At 39.2% G+C, this 26,003-nt stretch overlaps 1 protein-coding gene across 2 annotated transcripts in view; it reads right to left on the bottom strand.

Annotated features, from left to right (window-relative positions):
* Positions 1–26,003, bottom strand: part of SPTBN5 (spectrin beta, non-erythrocytic 5) — a 109,247-nt gene that overhangs the window by 6,633 nt on the left and 76,611 nt on the right. For both annotated transcript variants that reach the window (XR_012650789.1, XM_075030667.1), the window contains exons 44-63: positions 24,561–24,674; positions 22,876–22,997; positions 22,053–22,215; positions 19,968–20,156; positions 18,856–18,933; positions 17,255–17,427; positions 16,097–16,187; positions 15,296–15,442; positions 13,558–13,695; positions 12,567–12,823; positions 12,210–12,396; positions 9,039–9,251; positions 8,463–8,659; positions 7,671–7,875; positions 6,746–6,940; positions 5,488–5,643; positions 4,741–4,958; positions 3,042–3,231; positions 1,882–2,058; positions 896–1,000 (exon numbers count right to left, since the gene is read on the bottom strand). Coding sequence is in view for 1 of the 2 variants with exons in the window: in XM_075030667.1 (XP_074886768.1) it covers positions 896–1,000; positions 1,882–2,058; positions 3,042–3,231; positions 4,741–4,958; positions 5,488–5,643; positions 6,746–6,940; positions 7,671–7,875; positions 8,463–8,659; positions 9,039–9,251; positions 12,210–12,396; positions 12,567–12,823; positions 13,558–13,695; positions 15,296–15,442; positions 16,097–16,187; positions 17,255–17,427; positions 18,856–18,933; positions 19,968–20,156; positions 22,053–22,215; positions 22,876–22,997; positions 24,561–24,674 (3,315 nt within the window). In the remaining variant the exon portion in view is untranslated. The remainder of the gene's footprint in view (positions 1–895; positions 1,001–1,881; positions 2,059–3,041; positions 3,232–4,740; positions 4,959–5,487; positions 5,644–6,745; positions 6,941–7,670; positions 7,876–8,462; positions 8,660–9,038; positions 9,252–12,209; positions 12,397–12,566; positions 12,824–13,557; positions 13,696–15,295; positions 15,443–16,096; positions 16,188–17,254; positions 17,428–18,855; positions 18,934–19,967; positions 20,157–22,052; positions 22,216–22,875; positions 22,998–24,560; positions 24,675–26,003) is intronic.

Raw genomic sequence — 26,003 nt, 5'->3', positions numbered from 1 at the left:
ACACTCTCTCCTGGCATTGAATTTTATGGCCTCTACCTCCATTGGCATTCTTAGAATTAGAACTGAACTTAATTGCTATGTGCTGAGCCATGAATACCGATGGCAGTTAATCTCAAATACAGTGAATCCTGCCCTTGCTACGTTCCCCAGAAGCTGAGTCTTTAATAAGCTCTAGAGAAACTATGCTTCTTTTCTGTGACACTGCTTCTTTAAGTTTGCTGTAGGAACAGTAAGTATCCAGGGGTGTTCTGATGAAAAATTTTAGAGTGGAGGACCTTTGTCCCTTCATTTAGCCAATTTGCAAATCACTGAACAAAAGGCAGACTCAGCTAAGCTAATTTTTAGCCTAATGCCAAACACAAAAGCTATGTTTTGCTGGTTATGTCAGGAAAATAATTTAAAACCATTGAAACAGGATCTGAGAGGCTGACTGAATATTTTTGGTACTTAATACAATCCATTGTAGAACTCTGATGCCAGAAGGAAAAAGGCCTATCTCTGCCTAGGTGTCCCTTTATTTTCAGCCCTTTGCTATCCTCCAGCACTGTTAGGTGGCTGCAGGTCCCTACTGAAATCCTGAATGAATCAAAATCTCTCCAGCTGTGTAGCATCACCCTGTTTCTCACACAGCAATGTGCACTACACACTCTTTTTGCTGCTTCTGGCAGAAGAAAGCTTCCACTTCTCCTCTAGAGCTTTTGCAAGCTAGTTGGACTCTTTTGGTCTACATACAGGTCTCATTCTCAGCTGCTCTATCTGCAGTCTCAGCTTTGGTCACTCATTTACTCCACCTCAGCACAGGAATTCTTTCTTCTATGGAGTGACTGAGGCCCAAACATTCAAGGATCCTCATCATCCTGTTTCATACACAGCTCATCAACCTTCTACTTCTCACCTTAGTTTTCCTGCTGAGCTGAGCAAATTTCTCCTCCTGAGCTGCAAGCATCTTCTCAAAATCACGATGTTTCTTCAGTAATTCCTCTACTTCAGACACTGAATCCTGAATGGAAAAATTATCAGACATGGAAGTCCAAAATCAGGTCTATCAGAAGCGATTATACCTAAGATTTTCATCCCATTCTATTTAGCCAAATGATGATTCTGAAATTTTTGTAATTGAATGTCTAAACCCCTGGTAGTGTGTGAAAAATCTTAATTTACATTTAAAAAGAAGGTCTGTACCTTGCAGTCTGTCTGCTGTACATGAAAAAAAGCTCAAATAACAACCTTCTTTTTTCTGCGAAGCCATGTGGTACCCATGGCTTCCAACTATAACTGTTTACATACAGATTAAGTACTTGGATTCCAGCATGTGCCAGCCACAGAGTTTATTCCTGCCCTACAACACATGCATCTTAAATCTGTCTTGCTCCCGGCTTAGTTTTCAATACCTGGGTTTATTTTGTTTTCCCATCTTATAAACTATCAGAAGACAGTCAACAATGAGAAAAAACCAAAACTGTGGATGCTGGTGTTTAAATAGGGATTTACAAGCTAGCTATCAAGCCATCTGTGCAAAACATTCTACCACGCACCACGAAGTGGGGAAAAACCCTTTTTCCTTTCAAAACAGGCTCTCAGTATGACAGGGAAGATTGAACCCTCTGTGAGTTATCTTATTTATGTGAAAAAATGGTCTGGAATTCTCCCCAGTCTTCTACCACCCCCTGGAAGCCATCACCTCCTGGAGCCCATCACCATGTAAAATGCAGCAACTGCCTGGGCTTACTTCTGTAAGAGGTCAGAGCTCTTGCCCTTTGTAATCTCAAGGGTGCATTACTGTTTAGGTTGTGATTAACTTCAGGCCTGAGCTGATACATGCTCCAAGCACTCTGTATATGCTAAGAGGCATCTCAATGGTGTTGTGCTGTCTTTACTCACCCCATAGCTAGGATCTGAAAGAAAGCTCTCCTTGGCAGCCAGCCATGCTTCTGCTTGTTCTAGCTCTCTGCGGAGCAATTGAATCTCCCAATTTTCTTCATATAACTCTTTCCTCATGTCCCAGCTCTCCTTTACCTTCTTCATCAGCTCTGACAGCTCTAACAGTTTTTCTTCAATCTAGGAAAATAACATTTGCAATGCCAGGAGGTGAAAAATCTAATCAGACTTTCATGTGACAGCCAACTAGCATGTAATCTGCCCTCATGATCCAGAAAATGACCTCTAGATAACTTTGTGGTGTTAACATAGTTTAGAAAAGATGCCTGAGTCCTCATTTTGATTCCTTGAATTCATTTAGCCTGTATGTTGTATAGCGATATATTATAATTGTATGCATATTCCACATACTGTATGACCAATATTCTGCTATATGCTTTGCCATGATGAAACTTTATACCAAGGCAATTTGTGTTATAGAACTAGTGAGAACCAGAAGATTCAACAAACACATCCATTTATTGCAAGGCAACAATGGAGAGACTTAAACTGTGGAAAGTTCTCTACTTCTTTCTACAACAGAAGTAATGTAATCTTGGATAAATTCTGAAGACGTTTTTGACAATGTGATCGCTGGATCTACAGACAGTATCAAGACAAGGTTGGGACCACTGCAAAGGTCAAAGTCTAAACATACCTAGATAACAAGATCACAGAAATTTTAACATTCTTGTCCCTTTGCTCTGTAACATCTCTGAAGAGTTACATTTCTTCTGGTGTGCTCAGGGACATCAGTCCATCCTATAGTTGATTGCATTGTGATGTATTTTATCCTAGGTCTTGTGTAGTCAAATGCTAACATCTCATTTATGTGGTGCATCTTTTCTACGGAGTAGTGATACCTCCCTCCCCCCCACATAGCCATCATCAGTCCAGTGATTATTCTTTTGTGGACAGCTTCAAAATCAGTTTTTAGAGGAGTAAGAACTTCAAAAGGTGTTTTCTTTTTCTACACATCACATAAAGTCTGCAGGTTTTAATAATAGAGAACCTGATTGTCCTGTTTAGTTCTGTTTTGAAAGAGAGACAAAGCTGCAACTCCTGCCTGTTTGATGTCGTCTTTGTTCACTCTTGTTTGTAAAATATTTAACTCATCAACACACCTCCACAGACATGAAATGTCTGTTCTTCATCAGGTCACCTCCTGCCCGCTGCATTTCTTCATATTTTAGCCACTGCTTCTCTATCTCACGCTTGTATTCCTCATGACGCTTGATAAGCAGTTCAGCTCCCAGGACATCATTTGCCAGTTCCTCAGATATCACTAGTGCATGCATCTCATTGGCCCAGGCCCTAAAGAATAGAGTCAAAAGGGTGAAAAGGGAAGGAATCTGAATCTGTTGGATGCTCAGGAATGCACACATCTCATGGCTGTGGATACATGTATACAGACTTCTGTTTGCTTATGAAAGATATGAATATAAAAACACATTCATGAAGGTTCACTCACGCATCTATGGATTTTTGTAACCTGATACAATATTCCCAGTGCTGTTTCAATAGCCTGTTAGAAAGGCAGTTGCATCATCTATACATACTGAAGCATTGCACATTCAAATCCTCAGATGGAACTGTAACTGCAAATGCCTAGGCTGCACACATTCGCAGTACTTTTATACATGGTACAGGGACACAGAGACTTTCAGATGTCCATCTAACCTTATCACCATGCATGAAAGTACTTCATATGCATACAGAGCACTCATGCGAAGAAGCATATTGATAGACACTTTTTAAAGGAAAGCTTTCTACTCCATGAGCCTCAACTGGCACAAACCAATGCATCTCGATTTACCTGAGCTCAGGGTCTATCTCTTAGCATCGTAACTGTCCAACAGTCAGTGGTAACCACTTCACTGTCTTTGTATTTCTACCCCTGTCATGGACTAACTCTTTGATTAACTACACTGAATTTAAAATGTCCATACTTCTGTGAGAAATACTGTTTAAAAAACACAATTTCCATAAAAAATGTATCAATTTTGATGAAAATGACATTAAAATGACAAAATATAGTATTTTAATGTTGCTCTGCCACTTTGAGTATAGCATATTTCCATTAGTTATTTCAATTTTTACATTAGACCTCTGCTAATAGATATTTGGGCATGATTGATTTAAACAAAATGAGATGTTTAGCTCAACACACCTTTTTAAAAAAATATGTTTTGTAGATGGTTTAGACACTCAGTATTTTGTTCTAATTCAGATTAAAAAGGGGGGAAAAAAATCATGGCATTTCCCAGCAATTTAATTCTTCCAAAAAACTGACCCCTAATAAGAATGGGCAGAAGAGTGTGTGCATATGGGCAATGGCATTAAATATGTGTGCAAAACACTTTCAGCACTTGAGCAAGTGCTAATCTATTCTAGAAGGTTATCTTTAATGTAGTTGCTTTGACTCTGAGAAAAATGGGCACTAGTGTCTGTACAGGTGTACAAATTACTTGACTATCTAGCAGACACTCCCCCATCTTCCTACAGAATCAACAGTATTTTCAATTGGAATGGTCAGACTACCAAATCTATCCAGAGTGACTGAATACTCCAAGACCGTCTAAGAAATAGTCTAAAAAATGTGGGTTTGTCATGGATACTGTGCTGAGGTCACCTCTAATGTGTGGTAAATTCTGTGAAGTGCTGTTGAGAAGATGCCATGTATTATTATTCAAAGAGATTTGTGAGCAAGCTGCAGAGCACCTGGCACAGGAGTAAAATAACTAACAGGTGTAATTTAGAAAATCCTATATGGGAAAGACAATAAATAAGGCCCACTGCCAAACTCAGAGGGCCAACACATACATCAACTCCCTGCAGTCATTGAAGTAGAGCTGGACTTGTTCTGCCTGGCTCAGTCTTGCCTTCCTCTCCAGAAACTTCTTGTCCAGGTTTTCCCAGCACTCATCCACATCTGTGAGTCTCTCCATGATGTTTTCTTTGACTTGAGGGTATGTGCAGCTGAGATGCCAAGCCTCTCCCCGAATCCGTTCCAGCTCTTTCATGATGGCTCCTAGATCTCTCTGGAACAGAGACAGAATAGGTTATAAGACCAAGTCACTACTTACATCTATCAAAAGCAGATTTTAAAGGCAGTGCATATCTTTTCTAGTCACTGGCTGCAGAGAGGCTGGAAATATGACTCTGTCAAGGCTTTTCCTCTCAGTTTCCTCCTAATATCTTTTAACATTCATCATCGAACATCAAAGAAGCTTCTTTAGATGTGAGACACTGATTATTTTGATAAGTGTGGAGCTGAAGTCTCTTGTAGTTCAGATGACACCTTTGAAATTATAATAACACTTTGGAATAGATTTTAGTAGAGAAGCTCATCCTTAGAAGCAAAACCATTAATAATATATCACAATATTAAAAACAGGAGGAAAAGGCTGCCTTCTGTGAAGGACAAAGAATATTTCAGGGTGCAATAAATTTATCTTTTGCTGGCCTGCAAGCAAGGCACTTGAGAGGATTTCAAATCAAGCATCAGTCTCCTTTTTTTTTTTTGCCATTTATGCTTTTCTGTCACTGCTTCATGACAGATCCTCTTACCTCTACTCCCTCAAGCTGGCTGAGAAGTGTCTGTACACCTGGAAGATCATAGCCATAATCTTCTATATCCACCACTGCCTCTTTCTCCTGCATCCAGCCCTTTACTTCATCCACATCATGATCATACTGGTGAACTTGATGGGCTGCTCTTAGATTCTGGAGTAAAGAAACAATTTAATGGTAATACTATCCTGTCTGCAGAACAAAAAAAGGCAACCCTGATATGTCCTAATGCAGTACAGACTGGACAAGAATGGGAGTGAAATACCTTCCCAATTAAGTCACCTGAAAGTAAGGTGTTCAAGCTAACCTAATTTCCCCAAGTTCTCTTTGTCAATGGAAAGAAACGGATGTCTCAAAGAGCAATTTATCTCCACATAAGAAGAATGATCAAGATAGAGAACACAACTTGCCCTCTAAAGGTAGCTCGCTCAACCACAGAAAGTGTCCTAAAAAACTTGCTTGGAGTAGAGGCCTACACTGCAAACAGTGAAAATAAGAGGAGTTAAGTGAAAAATAAGTTTTCTGAAATGAGAGGATTAAAAAATGTTCTAATACTATTTTACATTCAAACTATATATTAACAATTGTCATGCATTTACTGCTGCTAACAGACAATAGTGGGCTTGAGCTACTTCATAAGCAAAACGTATATGTAACGGTAGTGAAAGAGAGTTGAGGATATCTGACATTTTACATTCTCCTTAAAGCAAGCAAAAATGTTGAGTTCTATATGTCCTGTGGCTGCAGTTTCACGAGATGGGGTGAGCTAATTTAACAGCTAACTGCTGCCAAAAGGTAGGGGATTTGGCTCTGTGTCCTCTATCACCTTCTCTCCCATAACCCTTCTTTGACTTCAAGTAACTAACTCAGCAAAGAAATCTGGAGAGTTTTCATCTTGTTTAATGAGCTGAAGTAGTTCAATAAAGAGTCCAACAAGTGCCAGAGCTGGCCTCCTGTTAGTGGTGGTAAACCATTAGATTGGCTTAGTTTTTCAAGAAACCAGAGATAGCAGTGAATTAAGGAAAACAGAATTACTCTAGGCTGATAAATATCTTCCAAGTATAAGCCTTGCCAGGAACAGTAGGGTAAGCAGTGGCTATAAAGGGAAATAGATCAAGAAAGAATGGAACAGAATACACCCATTGCTCTTATAAACCTTGTGTTCCAACAAGAGCAATGCACTGGTTTGGGAAAGGAAGAAGGACATGGAAAACTGCAGGGAATTCAGTGCTCCAGTTTTTCATGTATTTCTTACCTCCGTCCTTGCATGGATGGCATGGCATAGTTTCTCCCATGTCTCATTGATTTGCTTTGTTCTCTTCTGGATAATGTCCATCTTGCTGTGGCCATCCTTCTCTAGTTTAGATGCCAACTCATTTAAGAAGACAACTTTGGAATGTCCCAGAGGTTTCACCTCATTTACAAAATCTTTAAACTTTTTCTCCAGCACCTATGGGATAAATGGGGACACAGATTTAGATATAAGAATTTCTGCCTACCTCTATGAGAGAGGCAGAATGAATCACTTTCTCTGTACTGTATAACACAAAAGCTATGTATTGCAGTCTACAAGTGCAAATCACTTGATAAACCCAGATGATCTGGAGTCAGAAGGTGGCATCTATTTTCTTGATCATTTAACATCTTATGCCACAGAGAAAAATCACCCACATCCTGACAAACAGATGCTGCCCAGATCAAAAGCTAAGAAACATAACTGGTAGGCTGTCCACATATGCAGCGCTTGTTGAGTGGACACTAGGAATTATAGCTCTCTGCACTGTGTGCCCTGAGGAGAATTTTATCCTTGAAATCAGCAGCCAGAGGTGTGAACGCTGCATCCCAGTGGTTTCCACTGAAATTGTTACAAGACCATGGCCCTGGTCACATAAAAATTTTTAGGCCCTGTCAAATTTATAGTCAGGGTCAGCAGCGCCAGGTGTGCTGACATCACCTTATCCCAAGAAAGAGCTAACTCTCTGATGCACCTATTTCTTCTGTCAGAGGATGCTACCTCAGAGAGCCCTGTATAAGCAGACAGAAACCAGTATGAGTTCTTGTTGCAGAGATTAACTTAGTTTTTGTGACTATAACATACTTCACTGTCAGCAGCTACACTTGCAGCAAATACATTCCTGCTTTGCCACACAATACATACGATACCTTTCATTTTCTTTTACCTCAACATCATCTAAGTCCTGCCCATAGTCATCGGACTCTGCTACAGACTGTTTACTGGAAAGCCATGCATCCACCAGCTGGAATTCTCTTTCAAACTGATAGAGCTGGAATTGTTCTTGCAGGCGTTTCCTCTGGGTCTCAGCCTTCCGTAGGAGAGACTGATAGTCTGCTAGGATCCCCTGGAGCTTTGAAAGTATGGCTGGACTGCAAAGAACAAGAATCAGAAGGTATGTCTTTGTTTTACTGTTCTTTTTGAACATTGCCTTTTCTGACAGGTTGAATTTGCAACACCTTCAAAATACAGAATAAGACAGACATCATGGAGTGAGTTATGCCAAGCCATTAAAACCAGCTAGTTCAGGAAATTAAAGTATCTCATATGAATTGCTGCTCTTTCCCCTTCCTCCTCCCCAGATATAAAAGCAAACTGGCAATGAAAAACAGTGAACTGTCAAGACTGCCTGTTTCCTTTCCCAAGCACAGTGTTTTTTGAAGCTTTATGGTAAATGAGAACTAGGTAACAGTTCCTGGGAATAGACAATGGACAAAGAAGCTGATCTGCACTAATTGGCCTGTTGTTAACAAAAAAGTCTCATGAAAACATTAAAAAAATCATCAAGCTTTTGGGCGGTTGAGTGTGTGTGACATTGGTGAAGGAAGGATTGATGTCCCTTGCAGTCATATTTCTGAATGAGCCATCAAACAGCTACTGAAGGTTGAACTTTTCTGTATTTGCCTTCTTTGGGCATTTCTGTTAGACCTGGAGCAGAAATCTGTTTTCACTTTCCTACCTCTCTGGGCTGTCTTTGTTTATTAAGCTGGCACCTGTCTCCTGTACTTTCTCGATCCGGGGCCTGAAACCATCCATGTCCAACTTGGTAGCTTCAAGTTTACGAAGTAAAGCTTGCGTGGATTCTTCATTCTTCCCATAATCAGAGGTCTCCAGAATGAAGCTCCTCTCTGCCAGCCATGCCTCCACCTCCAGTAGCTGTATAAAATACAAGAATGAGCCTGAACGCAGCTGTGATTTAGGTCAAGACAAAACTGGAAAGCAGTAGTGCCCAAAGAGACACATCAGTGAAATCACAGAGCAGCTTAGGTGCCTTCCTGTAATGCAGTCTAGCAGATACTATTCAAAAAAATGTGTACCCTGAACCCAGTAATTATGGTTACATGTTTATCCCTCACTGCAGTTAGTTGGAAAAGTAACTGTTATTTCTTCACTGCATCCATATTTACCAGATATGAAAAATCAGGACGGTATGAATTCTGCTCCTATCTCAGCACTTGCATCCATTCAACAATATAGGTATAGATTCTTTTAAGCAAAAAAAGACCAAAATAAATCTCTTATGAACCATCTTTACCTCATTCAGGAACAGATGGGACTCATATGACTGCATAAGACGCTGTCTCCTCTCTTGAGCCTCTGCCTTCAAGGTTTCTACAGAAGTCTCAAGCTCCTTCAGATGCTCCATAATCTTGCGAGAGGCTGAGTGGCCTCCCCTCACCAGCTTCTGCCCTGTACTGAGCACTGCTTTGGTCAAAGCTTCCCGACTGCTTATCTCATTCTCCAAATTCTGGAAAGAGTAAAGAGTAAAATGACAGACCAAAAATAAAAGCTATGGAGATTTTTATACCAGATAGCGTAGTCATGTAACTCCATTATAAATTTGTTTTCTATACACAAAGATGTGTCAGAGATGCAAAGTCTGAGTGAATGCTCAAAGTGGTGTGGAGGAGTTTTTTGGGGTGAAGGAGTGATTATAGAAATCAAATATAGCCATGAAGATTGGACCTTGGTGTGTATTCACCTCAGAGTGTGGAGGGAAGAGGTTCTAACCACAAACCTCTTATCTGTAAATTCCACTGAAATATAGCCACTTCCACCCCATTACATGGTGTTTCTTGAATTAAAATGTGTATAGGGAAGAACAATCAATTTACGTGCTCATCAATATTTATCACTTGCCAATATCTTTGTAGAAGATGCAGCTTTGCATAACAGCCATTGCAAATGCTGTGGGTACACATACTACCAGGCAGCCAAGAGGACAAGGAGAGAAGAAAACTACCTGAAACAGTTCTCAAAGACTTTACTTGAAATTAATTTTTAAAGACTGGTAGATCTTAAAACCATATGCATACCTCCATATACCCCCTCATATGATATTTGCCTGGGTGGGCAAGGACCATGCTGTCAATTTGTCTGTAGGCGGATGTGCATTCCACGGCTAACTATGCCTGAGCACCTTGAGCACAATTTTACAATTGTTCTGTTTATTTCCACAGCTGTGAAACACGCAGTTCCAGAGTTAAACTGCAGCGCTCAGTTAAGGTAGAAGAGACACCCTCTCTGAGGAGGGGAGCTGCTTTTTCAACTTAAGTATCACACTTGGCTGGAAAAGAACTCTGATTCTAATCTTGCCTTTAACTTCCCCCTATTAATTTCAAGACAGCCACTATGTTGTTGAAAATTGACACCATATCTGACCCCAGCAGAATGGAATCCAGTGGCAAAGATTATAAAACATCTTGTACTGTCTATTAATAATAAGCTAGCAGCATGAAGAACAACTTTGCAGTTGAACATTTAGGAACATGTATTCACAGTACTTCATTTATAACCACAGGAATTTTAAAAAAAAGGGGAGCGAGTAAGGGAGTGAAACTGTTCCAAGCCAAGCAGCTGTGTGTATGCATATTATATTTGTGTGTAAATATAGTTTTGCAAGACAGGGTTTTTTTGGGTTTTTTTTTGTTTTTTTTTTTTTTCTTTAAGGTTGATACATTTCACGCACAATCTCTTTTTTGGTAACAAACCAAGGACCAAATTTTGCAAATCTGGCTCATTAAGACAAACAATAGAGGGTGGAACTAACAGTATATTTAATTCTTGACTGTTATGTTACCTCTGACAGTTGTTTGCCTGTAAGCCAACATTAAAAAAAAAAAAGTGTAGAGACTCTAGCTACAAAAAGATTGAGAATTCAAAGCTTATATTTTAATCCTGCTTCCAGGAGAATAAGAAGCAAAATGGCAGGAAAAATTGGTATTTTATTATGCACTGGTGTTATGGTCTGTATCTCCCATTCTCACAGTTCACTGAAATATTTTGAGACCTGTCCAATTAACACAAAGATAATTGTAGCCTAAAGCAGTATCTCCCCTGTTCCTTCAGTTATCCCAAATGTCTCAGATTAATTCAGCTCAGGAATTCCTTTCTTCTGTGAACTTAATTACTTCCCTACCATGTCAATCAGCTCATAATTTTTAGGGGTAATTGCACACATAACAACATTTATACTTTTAATCATGATGAAACAAGTTTTTTGTTCTTACTGTCTAATCTCAAAGTCAACAACTGCATCTTGCTTAAATACAGAATTTTTACAATAAGACAATTGCACAGAATACTAAGAAGGTACAAACTATTCAGGATATACCCATGGGTCTTACTCAGGAATATTCTGGAAGATGCATTTAAAAACATTTTACAATTCTTCATTAAATTGTGAGTACACCTAGGATAAATCAACTTTTTAAGAGACTTCATCCCTGTCCTAGTATGTCACCTGTAGCAGTCTTGACTTTTTATCCTGGGGACATTTTAAATTTTTTGTAAGTAAGTTCGGACTTTTATTTGTAGACATGCAGATTGCACCAAATGCTTGGGCCTTCCCTCTCTGTATGCATATATATCTCACACACTCCCACTTTATAAGATCTTCTGTCTTTCCCAGCCCTATTGCAGATTGCATAGATTTTCCCCAGAGGCACTTGACCTGGAACTTAAATGGGCTGTCATTTGCTAACATTAAATACCAATAGCTGGAAACTTTTAGCAGGTTTTTTTTTTTTTCTTCCACCGTGTGTTTGCTACTTATTAAAAAACAATTAGGAAGGCAGCTGCTGTTTTATTGGTATTTGAGATGACAGTGTTCCAGGCACTGCTTTCTTTGATGGCCCATCTGAACCTTGTGAAACAATTCAACAGCTATCTTGAAAGCTACCACTGGAATGAAGGTCGGATAAGGATCATCATACTATCCTGTTAACTCCCTCCCTCCAGAGTAGAAAGAGTTTTGGGGAAAGATGTTTTCCTGAGAGCTCATCCTGAGACATCTGAGCAATGAGCTTGCTTGGGTGTACTTATTGAGTTTCAAAGTATATTTGTTAGGGCATCTGTTGCCCAAGGAAGCTATGACAGCATGCACAACATTTTGTAAAATCTATTTTGTACTGCAAAGGCCAGGTTTCAAACTCAGTTCACAGAAAGAGCCAATGTGTCTGCAGAAAAGCATATGGTGTGGTACCTACATCACTGCAATGATAAGCAGCATGGAATCCCACATGTTGCCAAGTCATGGACATATCCTTCAAAAAGTGTCATTATTATAGGAAAGGGATAAGAGTAATCCCTGGCATCATGACTCCTGTTAGCCAAAGCACAGCAGATGAAGTTTGGCTGAGGCAAATTGAATTCCATGTTCTCTCTTTGATTCTAAAGACTGACAATGGTTCTCACATGACTTTACCTGGTGCTTTTCTTGTAGACTTTGAACAGTTGCCAGGGATTGGCCATAATCCCTGGAGGAAGCCATGGGGAGCTTCTCACGAACCCAGGCCAACTCCTCATCAACATCTCGGAAGAACTGGTACTGAAGTCTGCTTGCCTCCAGACTCCCACGTCTCTCCTGCAGAGGATCACGTAGACTTTTGTATCTGCAGGTTTTAAAGGGAACCCAATAAGGACCACAGATTAATAAGGAATGAATGCAAAATGTTCTTTTTAGAATGATGCAGAGAAGAAAAGAAAAAAAAATATGCAGGGAAGAAAAAGGCTGATAAAAGTAGGGAAAAGATGGCAAGAGGCAGGCCAGGCACTCACACACCTCTGCACGACTTGATCCACTCTCTCTTCTAGTTCATCAGCAAGGAAATGTTTCTCCTTCTGGAACTGCTGAGCTGTGACCACAAGCTCTTGCAGCCGGTCCCTATGGCCAGCAATATCTTCCTCCAGTTCCTCTTGTTTCTTCAGATGACTGTTCAAAACCACCAGATCATTGTTACTATATGGTGCTTTCAACTCATTTTCCACATCTTCCAACCATTTCTCCATATCCTCTACACTTCGCTGAAAATGAAGGCCCTGACGACAAGGGAGAAGAAAAGGTCATTCAAACCTTTAGGACAGACAATATGATATAAAAATTTTGGCCACTTTCAGTAGGAATTACACACAAACATGGAGAAGCTTCCCACTGCTCAGTGAACTTCTCCCAGATATGATGGTTGTCCAGATGAAGAAGAGAATTCAGTCAGAGTGAACGTAACAACAGATGCAGAGAACTTCAAGAACTAATCTTACTTGTGTTGCACAAACACAAATGAGGGACACAGTACCTTAAAAGGAAGCCATTTAAAAGGAGAGCTCTATTTTATACCCATAGAGTCTCTGATAGCCCATGCAAAACTCATAGTCATGAGAAGTCATGTGCCTGGAGCTGAAAGTATAAAAAGCAGCCATGGGCTTCTTTCTCAATGTGTTGTAGAAAAGATGCCATAGGGACAGATGCAGAGAGTTGACATATATGAGTGAACACATTTTCCCCCAGTATCCCTCTCTGGAATCCTAATCTAAACCAGCAGCAGAAAGCAGAAGGGATCACAGCCTACAAATCCTTCTCCCTTCATAGGGATCTCCAATTCTGCCGCTGATTCCATTCAATCAATCCACACTTATTAGTTTCTTTGCTCTAATGGTCTTGAGGAATCAGGTCTGATTGTATCCAGTGACACACTCGTAGATGAGACCTGTAGCAAGGCAGCCATGCTATCTCTGGAAATGACACCAAGTCCCAACCACTGGCATCCCTGTATTACCTTGTAAGCATCCTGCAGCTTGGCCTGTTTATCCTGGCAACTTGCTAGCAGTTCCTCCCATAGCTCTTCCATTTCTTGTAGTCTAGACTGAATGGCTTCAGGGGCATAGTGCCTCTCACGGAGCATCTTTTCCCCTTCCTGTAGCAGAGAGAACAGTCAAAGTTTTCTTTCTTTGCTGAATGCAGCAGAATATATCACTTTTGTCTCCATAAATAAAGTCTACTGGCACTGCTCTGTAAAGGGCAGGCCATAGCCATCACTTCCTGATGTAACAGATAGAGGCTGCAGAGACAAAGAAAAAACAGATAAAGGCAAAGTACTTATTGAAACTAGTGCAGAGACTGATTTTCCTGTTTTTCTGGCCTCTAAAATAATTTTAAATGCTAGAAGACAGAGTAAAGAGAATCTTCATTACACAACAGCTACATTGCCTAAAAGCTGGCAGGGAGCCTAGTTTGCAAGCACTCAATTTTTTCTGTCATGTCCCACATTCTATGATCACTGTTTGAAATTGCCCAGCCACCTGTCCTTTTTTATTCACTTCCTTGAATGTTAAACGAGAAGTCTCTCATACAAGTGAACCACTGTATGAGATAATAAACCCTCTTTTAACCATGTACCATTGTACCACTATATTATGTAATAAAAGTCTATCTGCATTTCTAAACCTTGAGCTGCAGATGCTTAACAGGTTGGCAGAAGAACAGGTAGAGGGGGCACAGCAAGACCTCCATCAGGTAGAAGAGTCTGTAGGTATATCCTTAAGCTGGGGCCAAATTTGGTTTAGAAAGCTAAACTGAGCTGTTTCTACATTTTGGAATAGGGAAGAGGAGGCACAGCAAGAAAAAGATGCTATACCAGGACATCAGATGTTAATTTTCTTCTAAAAAGCAATTACTAAGGCTATTTCCAACAAAAAAGACAGGACATCAAGAAATTGTGAGAAAGAGATTATGCAAACAACTCTAAAACCAGATTAGTTTAGAGAGAATTGTAACTCCACCCTTTAACACCCTCTGCTGTGTCTGCACACGGGGGACTTAAAAGTTTGGAAAAAAAAAAAAAGAAAGAAAGAAAAGGGTTCTACAATGCTGGATGTGAGTGGGTCTGAGGAGGGAATCTACCTTTAACGCTTAGTTATCTATTGCAAAATACAGCTAGTAAGCACTGTGCTGAAAATAAGGTTAATAAACATGTAACAGTCTGTCCTTCCAAACTCATCATCTGATCACAGCTTCTGCCAAGTATCTGACAAAGCTTGTCAGACTTCCCTCATATCTCTCCTACTAGCATGTCTCTGCAAATGCAACACTTGAAAACTCGTCTTGATCCTTTTTGTTGGATAAATCTTATTTGACTTTTGAAGTTGTGCATCCAATCAGCTAGGTGCCCTGCTGGAAATAAACAGATGTACCTCTAAAGTGGCATCACCCCAGAGAGAAGTCCCTGAAGTCAGTGGATTGAGTCTTTCATTGAAAGCACCCATCTCTTTCCATTACATTCACAGTGAATATAGATAGAACACTACACAATAAAAAAGAAGTTGAAAGAAACTGATGGACAAAGTTCTTGATGGATTAAAAGACTAAGCTTCCCAGTCCCCTCAGAGACAACGTGAATGATGTCAGTGAGGGGACAGTGATCCCCCCTCGCTTGTTTGAGATCACTGTAACTCAGACTATCTGCAGAATCTTTCATGCCAGTTGACCACCCTTGCCATCAACCCTGCTTCTCTCACAGATCTGATGGAGTCCAGACGATTTCTATTGGCCATGATCTCTGCTTGGAAAGTCTGGTGCTTCTGCAGTTTGGTCTGCAGATTGCTTGGATCCTTCCAGCTATCATCCTGGGCAATGCTGTTCTTCTCATTGATCCAGGCAGCCACCTTTGGGGAGGAAAGAACAGAAGTAGAGAAAACCTTCAGTGTTTCTTCAACTCCAACCTGCCAGGCTCTTCTCTAATATGTATAAAACATGGGACTAGTGAGTGGGGACACAAATGAGTTGTCCTTCTGAGATTCTGTTTCCCTAAGCCTCTCCTGTCTCTCATAATGAAGTCACCCCTATACCTCTGTTTACCAGCACTGTTACCTGGAAAGGGGGCTGCGTCTATGAGATAGTCCCCATGAAGTGAGAAAGTGCATGGGCACATGTGTGTATGTACATATGTGTGCATGGGGGAGAAAGAGCAATTCTCTCCCTATTTCTAATCTGCTGTCAGTATTTCACAAGAACTGAACTGTTTTTGTGTTTTCCCATGAATTTTAAAATGGTGGCACATTCCCTTTTAATGCCTTTATTTCTTCTGGATTTTGCTGGTGTCCAATGCACAGTAGATCTTTCATCTTGTGACTGGAGGGAAGCTGTGACTTGAAAGCTGAAAAATATCCCTTCACCCTTATCCTCATCTTTCCCAATATCATCTAATTCCAGACTCAGTTCCTTGATTCTTCTCACAGTAAATCCCTTCAGGGATTCAGATCTATGCAGCGCAGTATGTTTTAAGAAACCGGAATACCATGAATCTTGTGTAATTGTACCTCAAAGGAATTCTTCAGTAACTTCTGCAGAAGCCTTGATTCCTCTAGCAGATGTCTGCGAGCAGCAGCATTCTCCAGCAGTTTCTCTTTTCTGAGATGAAGACAGATGTGTGAGGTAAAAGCCACAGAGTGAATTAGATAGGATAAGGGTTTTCGATTTTCACCTCTAAACCACATGTGATCTAACCCTCCATTCTCTGGGAGAGAAATGTCCATAATATGCAGCCTCCCATGATTTGGACTGTCAGAGAAGATGTCAGGACACTATAGGAAGGATTACTAGCAAACAGATATGTTTAAAGTACACATAAAGTCTCTATATATCTGTTCTAGGAATCACCATTATTGCCTTTAAGGGTACAAGAGAACATAAACACAGCATGTTTCTTACATGGAAAGCCTGTGAGTATGATGGTATTTGTCACTGGTAAACCAAAACTGCACCATCCTTTCATCTTTTTTCCAAATGTGGACCTGCAGCACTTTATTCATGTTCGTGCAGTCATGAGATAGTTTGATCATATTAATAAACTAATGTTCACTTTAATTGTAGGGGATCCCCAATCTCTCTTCATAAATTTTACATATATCTTTTCATCTACCACGAAAAGATGTCCATGTGGCACTGAACACAACTGCTTCTACTGTCTGCATTTAAGATGAACGATATGCAATGTGCTAGGAGAAATAAAGTAATTCACATTAAAGGGCAAGGTCTGATCAGAAAAATTGCAAATGCCCTAATAGATAATTTGAGCAGGGCTTTAAGATCAACCCCATTAGAGCAGTGAAAAAGCAGTTGTGTAGCAAATGACCTTTTTTGATGTTATTTAATGATAATGAAGTACTTAATGGTACAGCAAGCCTCTGCATTTTATTTGCAGCACTGTCCCTCAGGCCAGGCCAGAATACAGAATTACAGGAAAACTGCCTTTTTCTGAATCCTGCTCCCCCTCCACTTAACTGTATTTTGGAAACCTCCTAATGAAATATTGACTAGACTCAGGCCCGTTTGGCAAGATCACAGTGCAAAGTGCAAAGCTGAGTAAATGCAAACCAGTTTATGGTTCTCTTAAATCATTTAAAGATATTAGTCACATGGGGAGAGTCTCATTGCAAAAGAGATGGGTGACTGACATGGGAAGGGTTTGACTTCACCTCCTCAGAACAGCCTGGCATCTGTTGGTGATGTTGTCCGAGTCATAATGCTTGTTCTGCATTAGCTGCTGAGCAAATGAAGCCATCTCATCAATTTTCTCCATCTGAGCTTCCAGGGCTTTTTCAAACTGTGTGTGTTTCCACTGTAGGCTCTCCACACTGGACAGTGAGTCCTGGATAGAATTCAACAAAGGGAAGTTGCTTTCAGTCAGAGTTTTTCCATCCACAACACTGATAATCCAGAAGCTAAATGGCATTTACCCCACATTTGAAATCTGTCAAGAAAATTTATAGGTCTTTGAAATTTATTGGCATTGATTCTGAGATTTGGGGCCTAAATAATGTTCTATGCATCGTCTGAGGCCATTATTTCAGGGTCAAACCTGAATTAACTGCTGGGTGCTTAGCTTCTCCTGCATATTGTTGTGCTGCATAGAACATATCACTTCTCAAGAGTTAAAGCATCAGCTCCTAATCATAAATCAATAGACAGATGCTATTTTGGAAGCAAATGCGGGATGCCAAACTGAGATCAGAGTTAAGTGAACAAATATGTCGCAGAAAGAGATTAAACTTAGAGCCTCAGTTTCAACCCATAGAATTTGTAAGAGCTCAGATCCAGATTTGAATCTGAGGACTGGAGTCTGACATTACAGTTAATCTGGAGAGAAACATGGAATTTGACTTCTTCTAACATTTGTGAATCCCAAGCTTAATGACTCGGAGTTCTCTTTTCAGCACCCCTCTGCACTTTTAATTTTAGAATCAGTGGCAAAATGTTGTTACCGCAATAAACACTGCTTTCCCACTATTCTAAAGGAAGTGATAAAGCTGGCATAAAACGGGTCATAAAAAAATCTGAACTTCTGGGTGCTTACATGAGTCATTGGAAGGGAAAGTACTTACAGAGCATTTTCTGTACTGCTGAGCTAAATATGACTGGAAAATGGGTGGCTCCTTCTAAGGCTCATATAATTCAATGGAGGGACTGTAAATACACACCTCCAGGCTGAAAATTACAGAGACAGATACCAGCCACTAGCATTATATGTTTTTCATACCATTTGTACCAATTATGTCTACATTGAACTCTGAGATGTAATTGTAGTTCCTGTAGAGACAACTAATTTGGTAGCACTACCTATATGAGGTGCAGGGTAAGCTAAGCATCAGAATGTATATCCAGCATCCTGCATAGCTTTTGCAACACACGCATCAACCTGCAGTTTCAGTTATTGTAGTGTTACTGGTACCTGAGGTAGGCAACTTAAAGCTAGAGTGGGTGTGTCAGCAGTGACAGCAGTGATGACTTGCACACTGCTGGCAAATGTATTTGGGTCAGATATGACCAGTTAGAGATGCATTCTCATTTTCCTGCTATAATCAGAGTAGTTGGACTGTTTCGTTACTCTTGGGACTGAAAATCCTATCCTGTGTAAAGTATCAAGGAAAGAAACCTGATCTTAAACCGTCAACAAGACGGAGCAGTAACTTCAGAAGGAGAAATATCACAGGAAGGTTCAGAGCACATCATCATACTTCGCAGCTCCCTTTTCTCCAGACTGATTGCAGAGAAAATTGTAATTTCTTGGAGCACCTACCCCTAAGTCCTCATTAGCTAGGAAAGCCTCTTTGCTGCTGAGCCAGCTCTCAGTCTGCTCCACATAGCCATAGAATTTCTGTATAGGGAAAAAAAGCAGTCATAAACACAGTGTAAAACAGAGGCAAACCTGACTTTGGTAGAGTATGCTATAAAAAACAAACTTCCAGAGCTATTCAAAAAATTAACTGCGTAGCACTAGATGGCAATAAGCATTAGATCCTACAAAACCCACATGCGTAACAATTATTACTGTAACTTTCTCCTTTTTAATATGATTATTTCTTTTTGTCTAAGACATAGGGTACAATACAAGTACTTGTAGCTTGTTTGCTAATACTGTAAAGAGTGCTGTGTAAGGTAACTGGCCAATAAAAAGGAAGGTAACATGACCTGAAATAAGTAGAATGTAATACATAAAGAAGCATGAAAGTAGCCCTTACCATATGGTTTAAGCTCTTATATATGTATGAAGCTTTTTAGATGGGACTAGTAGCACCAGCTGTTATTTAAGGTACTTGACATTCCCCATTGTAAAATCCCCATTTCAGTTATATCTAACTGTTGCCAATAAGCTATTTGAGCAGAAATTTTGTAAGTGAGATGACTGTTACAGGGAAGTATTTCTGGAAAACTGCAGCCAAAAGAGTTCTTTTCTTAGAAAAAAAAGCCAGGGAAAAATACAGTTTTCTGTCCGTGCTGAATTTTTCTTCAGATCTTTTTTTTTTTTTTAAATACTTGCCTGCTTCCATGTTTTTTTGGGGGGAGGTTATAGAATTTGGTAGAGTAGTGATTTTCCATTTTAAGTATGTGCCTTTTGCCAGTTGCCTGAGAGTTTGACCAAATTTTGCTAAGTTTTACAGCCTTTGAAAAACATATGAGCATATATTCCACAGAAATTTCTTTGATTTGTAAAGGTACAATTTCTAAAAAGTCCTGTCACCACTGAATGTGCTTGGCCCTCATCATGCCTTCTGGGAACTGGTGAAATATACATTAAACACTGGGTATTATTAGCATATCTTCCATTATACCATCTTAGAAATTTGCTGTTTATACCGAGGAAAGTCGTCAGTGGTATGTACATTCTTTGTTGAATGTTTTTCTACTCACCTGTAAATGTTGTGCCTGAAACAATTTTATATATTGCTCCTGCCATGCTTGGATCAATTCAGACCAGGCTTGCTGTAGTCTCGAGAGGGACTGGTGAATCTCAGGAGTTGCATAGTGACCAGAATTGGCAAGTTCTTGACCACAGTTACTGAGAGAGTTGATTCTTTCCACTCGTGCTTCAATCTCCTCCTAAAATATATCACTAAGGTTGATGTCAAGGGTTTACAGAACGCCAGTTATTCAGAATACAAGCCTTAAGGGGAAGAATATGGGCTGTAACTTTCCAACACTGATATTTGTATGGAAAATCATTCATCTTTGAGATAAGTTACTGAAAGAGCATAGAATTGCATAAAAGAAAATAAATGTGGACAATAAATGACTTTATTGCTCTAATAACAACTGGTCTCTTACAAATCAAAACTGGGATTAAAATAGAAACAGATTAGAAAATGCTTAGATATAAATGAACACAGTTCTGAACATCCATAATACCATATCCCCCCCAATCTTCCCATAAAGGTGGTTCTTATGAGAAATAGTGCCTAGAATTTTTCCTCCCCTGCCAAATAAGTTGGCATCAGATTATTACAATAAAGACAAGGTTTTACTTTATTTTGTGGTGTTAAAATGAAATACATTTAACTTTTTCACTTGATCTGAGAAGTGAGTTATACCTATATACTGAATCCTGAAGGTGAAAATATTACAAGCAACTATGACCGCTGTAAACTGAATGTGGAATTCCTAATGTAAACAATTTGAAAATAAATATAACCATGTGCTAAAATAATACCATTTATTAACATATAAACCACCTTAAAAACTATGGCATGTACTATTAAATGTCTGAAATTAGAACTGCTGTTTTTAGGGCTTTTTGGGGGAGTGGTTTTGTCCCATCATAGATAACACAGCTGTAAGATAGCCATTCTATATTTTAATTCAGATTAGCACCTTGTGTTCAACTCTAGTATCTCCTAAGGACTTTGGTTTGAGCCACTGAGCTGAATGAAAAAAACCCCCTCTGTTTTTCTTGTCTTGTCTATATTTTTAGTTTAGTCAACTCGGTACAAAAGAACATAATGCCTGGATTCCTCCTTTCCTGTGTGACTATCTCCTTAGAGCCTTTTGGATTCCTTTACTAACAGATATTAAAGACTTAGATCTTGCTACCATCTAAATTTGGAGTACGCTACATCAGTAGTTTGGGGTATTTCTACTGTGACAAAAAATTATTAGAAAAAAACATTGTTAAGTCTGTGACATGAGAGAGCATTGTTAAAATGGAAGACTCTGAAAAAGGAGGGGACTTCAGGTACTTCATACTAAATTCAAGTCTAGAAAATTAATCAGAATCTACAAACTATTCATGCTAATAGTGGTACCCACAAAGCACTGGATATTAGTCATGATTCTGGGAACATGATTTTTAGTAACATAACTACAAAGAAAAGGTAACACAACAGCTGAAAGATAGCTATGACACTTGGGAAAAAGTAAAATGTAACTTTTTTCTCAGGTTCATTAACAACATCACTCCTTTTAGAAAATCCACCAAAAATATTAGCCAAATTAGCCACCAAAAGATTGTGTGGTAATTAGTACTGGGATATGAAGAGTTTCAGAACTGTATGTGTAGTACTGAACAATGGTCATTTACTGCCCTGTGTGAGACAAACTGCTGTTTTTATTTTCCTTTCAGGCAAATGGAGTTTGCATGACAAAATCTAACTCAAAGCTAGAATTAACTGGCATTAACTTTTTGGCAATCTGAATAGAGAGATTGGCAGTGAGCATGTTTTGATACTGAACCAGCTTTTTATCTACAGTGTTGAACAGCAGTACAGGTGAGACCTAATGGGGTTTTCTGAAAATTTTTGCAGAGACATGAGCTGCCAAACAGCTCATGGGATAGAGTTCTGTCAATACGTAGGTGACTTCTGTCCATAGCCTGTTATTGAAAACAGTCTTTTCACCATGTTATTGACAGACGCATGCAACAAAATTCTGCTGTGTCTGCAGCAATTAATTCCCTGGGAAAGATTCCCAGTACGTTCAATTGGCAGGAATGATGATACTTGCCTTTCTCTCCTGATGCTCCTCAATCATGCTTTCCGCTTCATTTGCGCTTTTAGGAAGCCTCCCAGCTTCCATTACACCTCTGATGTTTTGGATCCAATCTAGCATCTCCTTCATCTCCAAGTTAAACTTCTGCAACTGATACGAGGCTGCCAGCTTCTCCTTCCTGCCACACAATTTGCAGTTCAGCATTATCCAACACAATATCTAGTTGCCTCTCCCTCCCCATTTGCAGAGGAAAGTATCCTAGGAGAAGCCAAATGAAGTGAATTCAAGCCTCCTAGCTTTCCCTTACAGTTCCTAAACAGTCCTCATGTTAAACCAAAGTCACAGAAGATGCACACTGCCTTGAAGACAACATGCTTACCTTGTTTTCTACATCAGCTCATTAGGAAAAGAAAGGTAAAAAAGCCTTCACAGGTGTTGCTTGCAGCAATGATTACAGCTTAGGCCTAAGCCTTTCTTGTTTTGGAAAGATTCAAGAAAAAAAAATCATCTAGAACTGTCCAAAAATAAGTCTTTCACAAAGGTTTCATGACAGATTTAATTTGGTAATCTGGAGGCATTTTAGTAACATTATTTAGTGGGATAAACTATAAAATATGAAATAAACACAAACTCATTGTATGAGTTTTCCCAAAGTCATATCAGTGGAACTTTGCTTGTACCAAGCCACACTTGTTGCAATGCAGGTGTCTTAGCTGCCTATATAAACTTTGTAAAGGATGCTCAAAAACTTTCAAAAGGCCCCTGGCAAGTAGATTTGAGACCCCAGGGAGCAGCTTTGCTCCCACTGAGAGATATTCAGACCACTAGAAGTCTTTACCTTTGTTTGGCCTGTCCCTGGAGTCGTAGCCAGTTGTTTTTCATCTCCTGTTGCTTCATAGTCAGTTTGTCATTTATGGATGGATTCCTTGTGGAAAGGCGGAAAGATTCCAATTCCAATGGCTGGAAAGAGATTTATAGTGGGGCGAATTTATGCCAAATGTTTATATTCATTCCTGAGTTTGCCTTTCAGGAAAAGTAGTTCATTTTAACATTCTAGTTTTCAAAAGCAGGGACTTAAATTACAATAACAAAATATACAAAGGGACTTGTTATATGCACAAAAAATACATGTGCATTTGTGACCCATCATCCACGTGAAGAAAGAGGTGTGTCTGTTGCTTCACATGCACAAAAGTTAATTTACAATTAAGAAAGTGGTTATGCTGAATAGGGACAAACATACAGGAAATTGAAACGCTAATTGTAACCTCTATTAGCTTAAAACTAAGACAGGTGACAAAAGCCATGAAAATATGGCAGTATACAGAAGCAACCAGATTTGCCATTCAGCAGAAGACTCAAAAATCGTTTGTATCTATTTCAGCTAGCAGCAGCATCAAAACACTACTTTCAGTGCAAACTTCCGGTTGATGCCGTTTTCTTTAAGACAGTCTGATAAACAGTAATGAACACTCACCAACCCAGGTTTAAAGTTGGTATCTTTCTTGTAAAACTCCATCAAATTGATGAAAATCAAGAATTTTAATTATGCAGAAAGGACAATATGCCAGTCTGGTTTTAATCCATAAGGAAAGTACAGATATTATACTTTGTACATGGTATTTGTGGTAACATCAAAAAAAAAAACCCCAAACCAAACCTTGCTCATCTTTCTGTTTCCATGCAGCAGTTCCCCATACAGCTTTGCTAATGTGATTGATCTGTGGAATGCTAACTAGTAATCACTCATGTTTCATACGAGAATTAGCTAAAAAAGTTACAATGTGTGAATGTATCACACATATTGTCACCATTTGCATACTGTTGTGAAGAAAAAGTTTAGAGAAAGTTTGCAAAAATGTTTTCTCTATGAAAAGGCTTAACACTGGCCAACAGTGAAAAGGGTGAGAAGTTGTCATAGGATTTCTACTACTGCAGTTCAGCTGAAACCATTTCTTTTTATTAAAAAAATGCCATTATATTGGAGCTCAGACCCATATTTAATGCTCAAGATTAGTCCTCAATGATGCGAATTGGCCATTTTACAAAAGCCAGAGCTGATCAGGCAGGCAATTATAACATAAGATTCCTGGTTTTGATGTCTATGTCAGAAAACTACACACACTGTGGGTTTTGCATTTTAGTTCTAAACAGAACTAAAGTAATGATTTTGGTTCAAGTCAGCACAGAAAGTGGGGGAAAGACGGAGAGTTAAATTAGGATTCCACACTTTCCAAAAGATATAAATAGGACAGCCTAATTTGGCTTGTAGGTGAGGTCCAGAAAATCAGTTAACATGTTAAAAAGTGACTTCTCTTCTTAGATTTGGTGCATCAGGAAGAATAACATTTGATATAATGAAGTAGGTTTAAGCAGTGCAGTATTTTACTGAGAAGAAATCCATGCTGCATTTGCATTGCAGTGCAATTCATACTAATGAAGCTGAAGAGTCACGCTGAACTTTGCACCATGTTTCCAAGGCGCAAAAATGAACAGTATCCTCTGTATTTCCCCATTTCTTACCTCCATTTTGGACTTAATAACACTGATTTCTCTCTCCATCTCTTCATGCCTTCGAATCAGGTTTTCCACACTTCCCACATCTTTCCCAAAATCCAGTGCTTGTATCAGTACACTCTGGAGGGGGCAGTAGGATGTGCAAATGGTGAAGATGACGAAAAGCAAAAGGATCATAACTTAATTTTTTCAAATAGTCTCCTCCTTCACTTCTTCGTATTGCCATGTGAATGTTCTTATTGTCTTTTTAAAAATCAACAGGGCACCTTGTCTGCACTCCTTACAGAGATGGAACAAGAATTTACAACTCTTTGAACAGTCGCTATCCTACCTAAGGTGTCTCCGGCCATTCACATATAAAACAAAGCAAGCAATGCTTTCCTTGCATTTCTCAATCTTTCTTTTCCCCTTTTTTCCATATTCCAAACAGCCAAATATTTCCCATTAAATTGTGGCACAGAAGTTTTCAAGTGTGTTTTACAAAAATATGGAAAATAAAATTGACCCTCAGAATCCTACCAGAAATGAAATCCCATACAATGAAGGAATACATTTGTAAAAGTTGCTATAAAATTTTCAAACCAACAGCCTTGTAACCTTAAGTAGTACCACTATGTATCTGCCTACTAACTTATAATTAAATTAATATCATTAGTTATGTGGATGAAATAATTAGTTTTTATGTAGCCTTTTTCTTCTATTAATCTCAAAATTATAATACAGGATAGGCATTTTTACCTCCATTTTCTGAATGAATAAGATTTTTATACAAATTTTCAAAGTTGGATATTTAATATGTCTGCATTGCATAGCAGGGAGAAATATGTAAGCTAGTGTTAAAGGGACTAACTTTGAATTCTGAACACTAGAAGCTGCTATATTCAAGCTAAGTAGGTAATTCAGAAAAAGCTCTATGGTAGATCAGCTAACTGACTTTTGGTATTCAGAACCAACTTCGCTCAGCACTGTCTGAAGGAGATGGACGCTCGTGTCAGTAACACAGCAAAAAATAGACACCAGTCCCTTAGCTTCTTAGATTTGTATCCTACTTACTGCATTTTGCTGTGTTCCTTTCTTGTGGAAGGATTAACTAGACCATATGGAGATGTCTACAAATGTAAAGATGCTGCAGCTTAATTACTTGTCTAATTCTCCTTACAGTTAGTGAGTGGAAAGAAGGAGTCACCGCTGGAGCATGATTTATCTCATCCTCAAGATGACATCTAAAATAGGTCAGATGCACTGGGCTCTAGAAATACCTGCTTCTTTCTACTGACTGTGGAAGAAACCATGGATGACTACTTTGGATATAGCAACTAGTCACCCAATACTAAAAGGACTATTTCATAAGCAATACTATTTGACTACAGACCATTAATTAGAATCATAAAATCACAGAATAATTTAGATTGGAAGGGACCTCTGAACATCATCTAGTCCAACCCCTGC

The sequence above is a fragment of the Buteo buteo genome, chromosome 6, assembly GCF_964188355.1.
Source record: "Buteo buteo chromosome 6, bButBut1.hap1.1, whole genome shotgun sequence".
NCBI lineage: Eukaryota > Metazoa > Chordata > Aves > Accipitriformes > Accipitridae > Buteo > Buteo buteo.
Note: the sequence above shows the minus strand (reverse complement) of the source record. Positions and strands in the feature narration are given on the sequence as shown.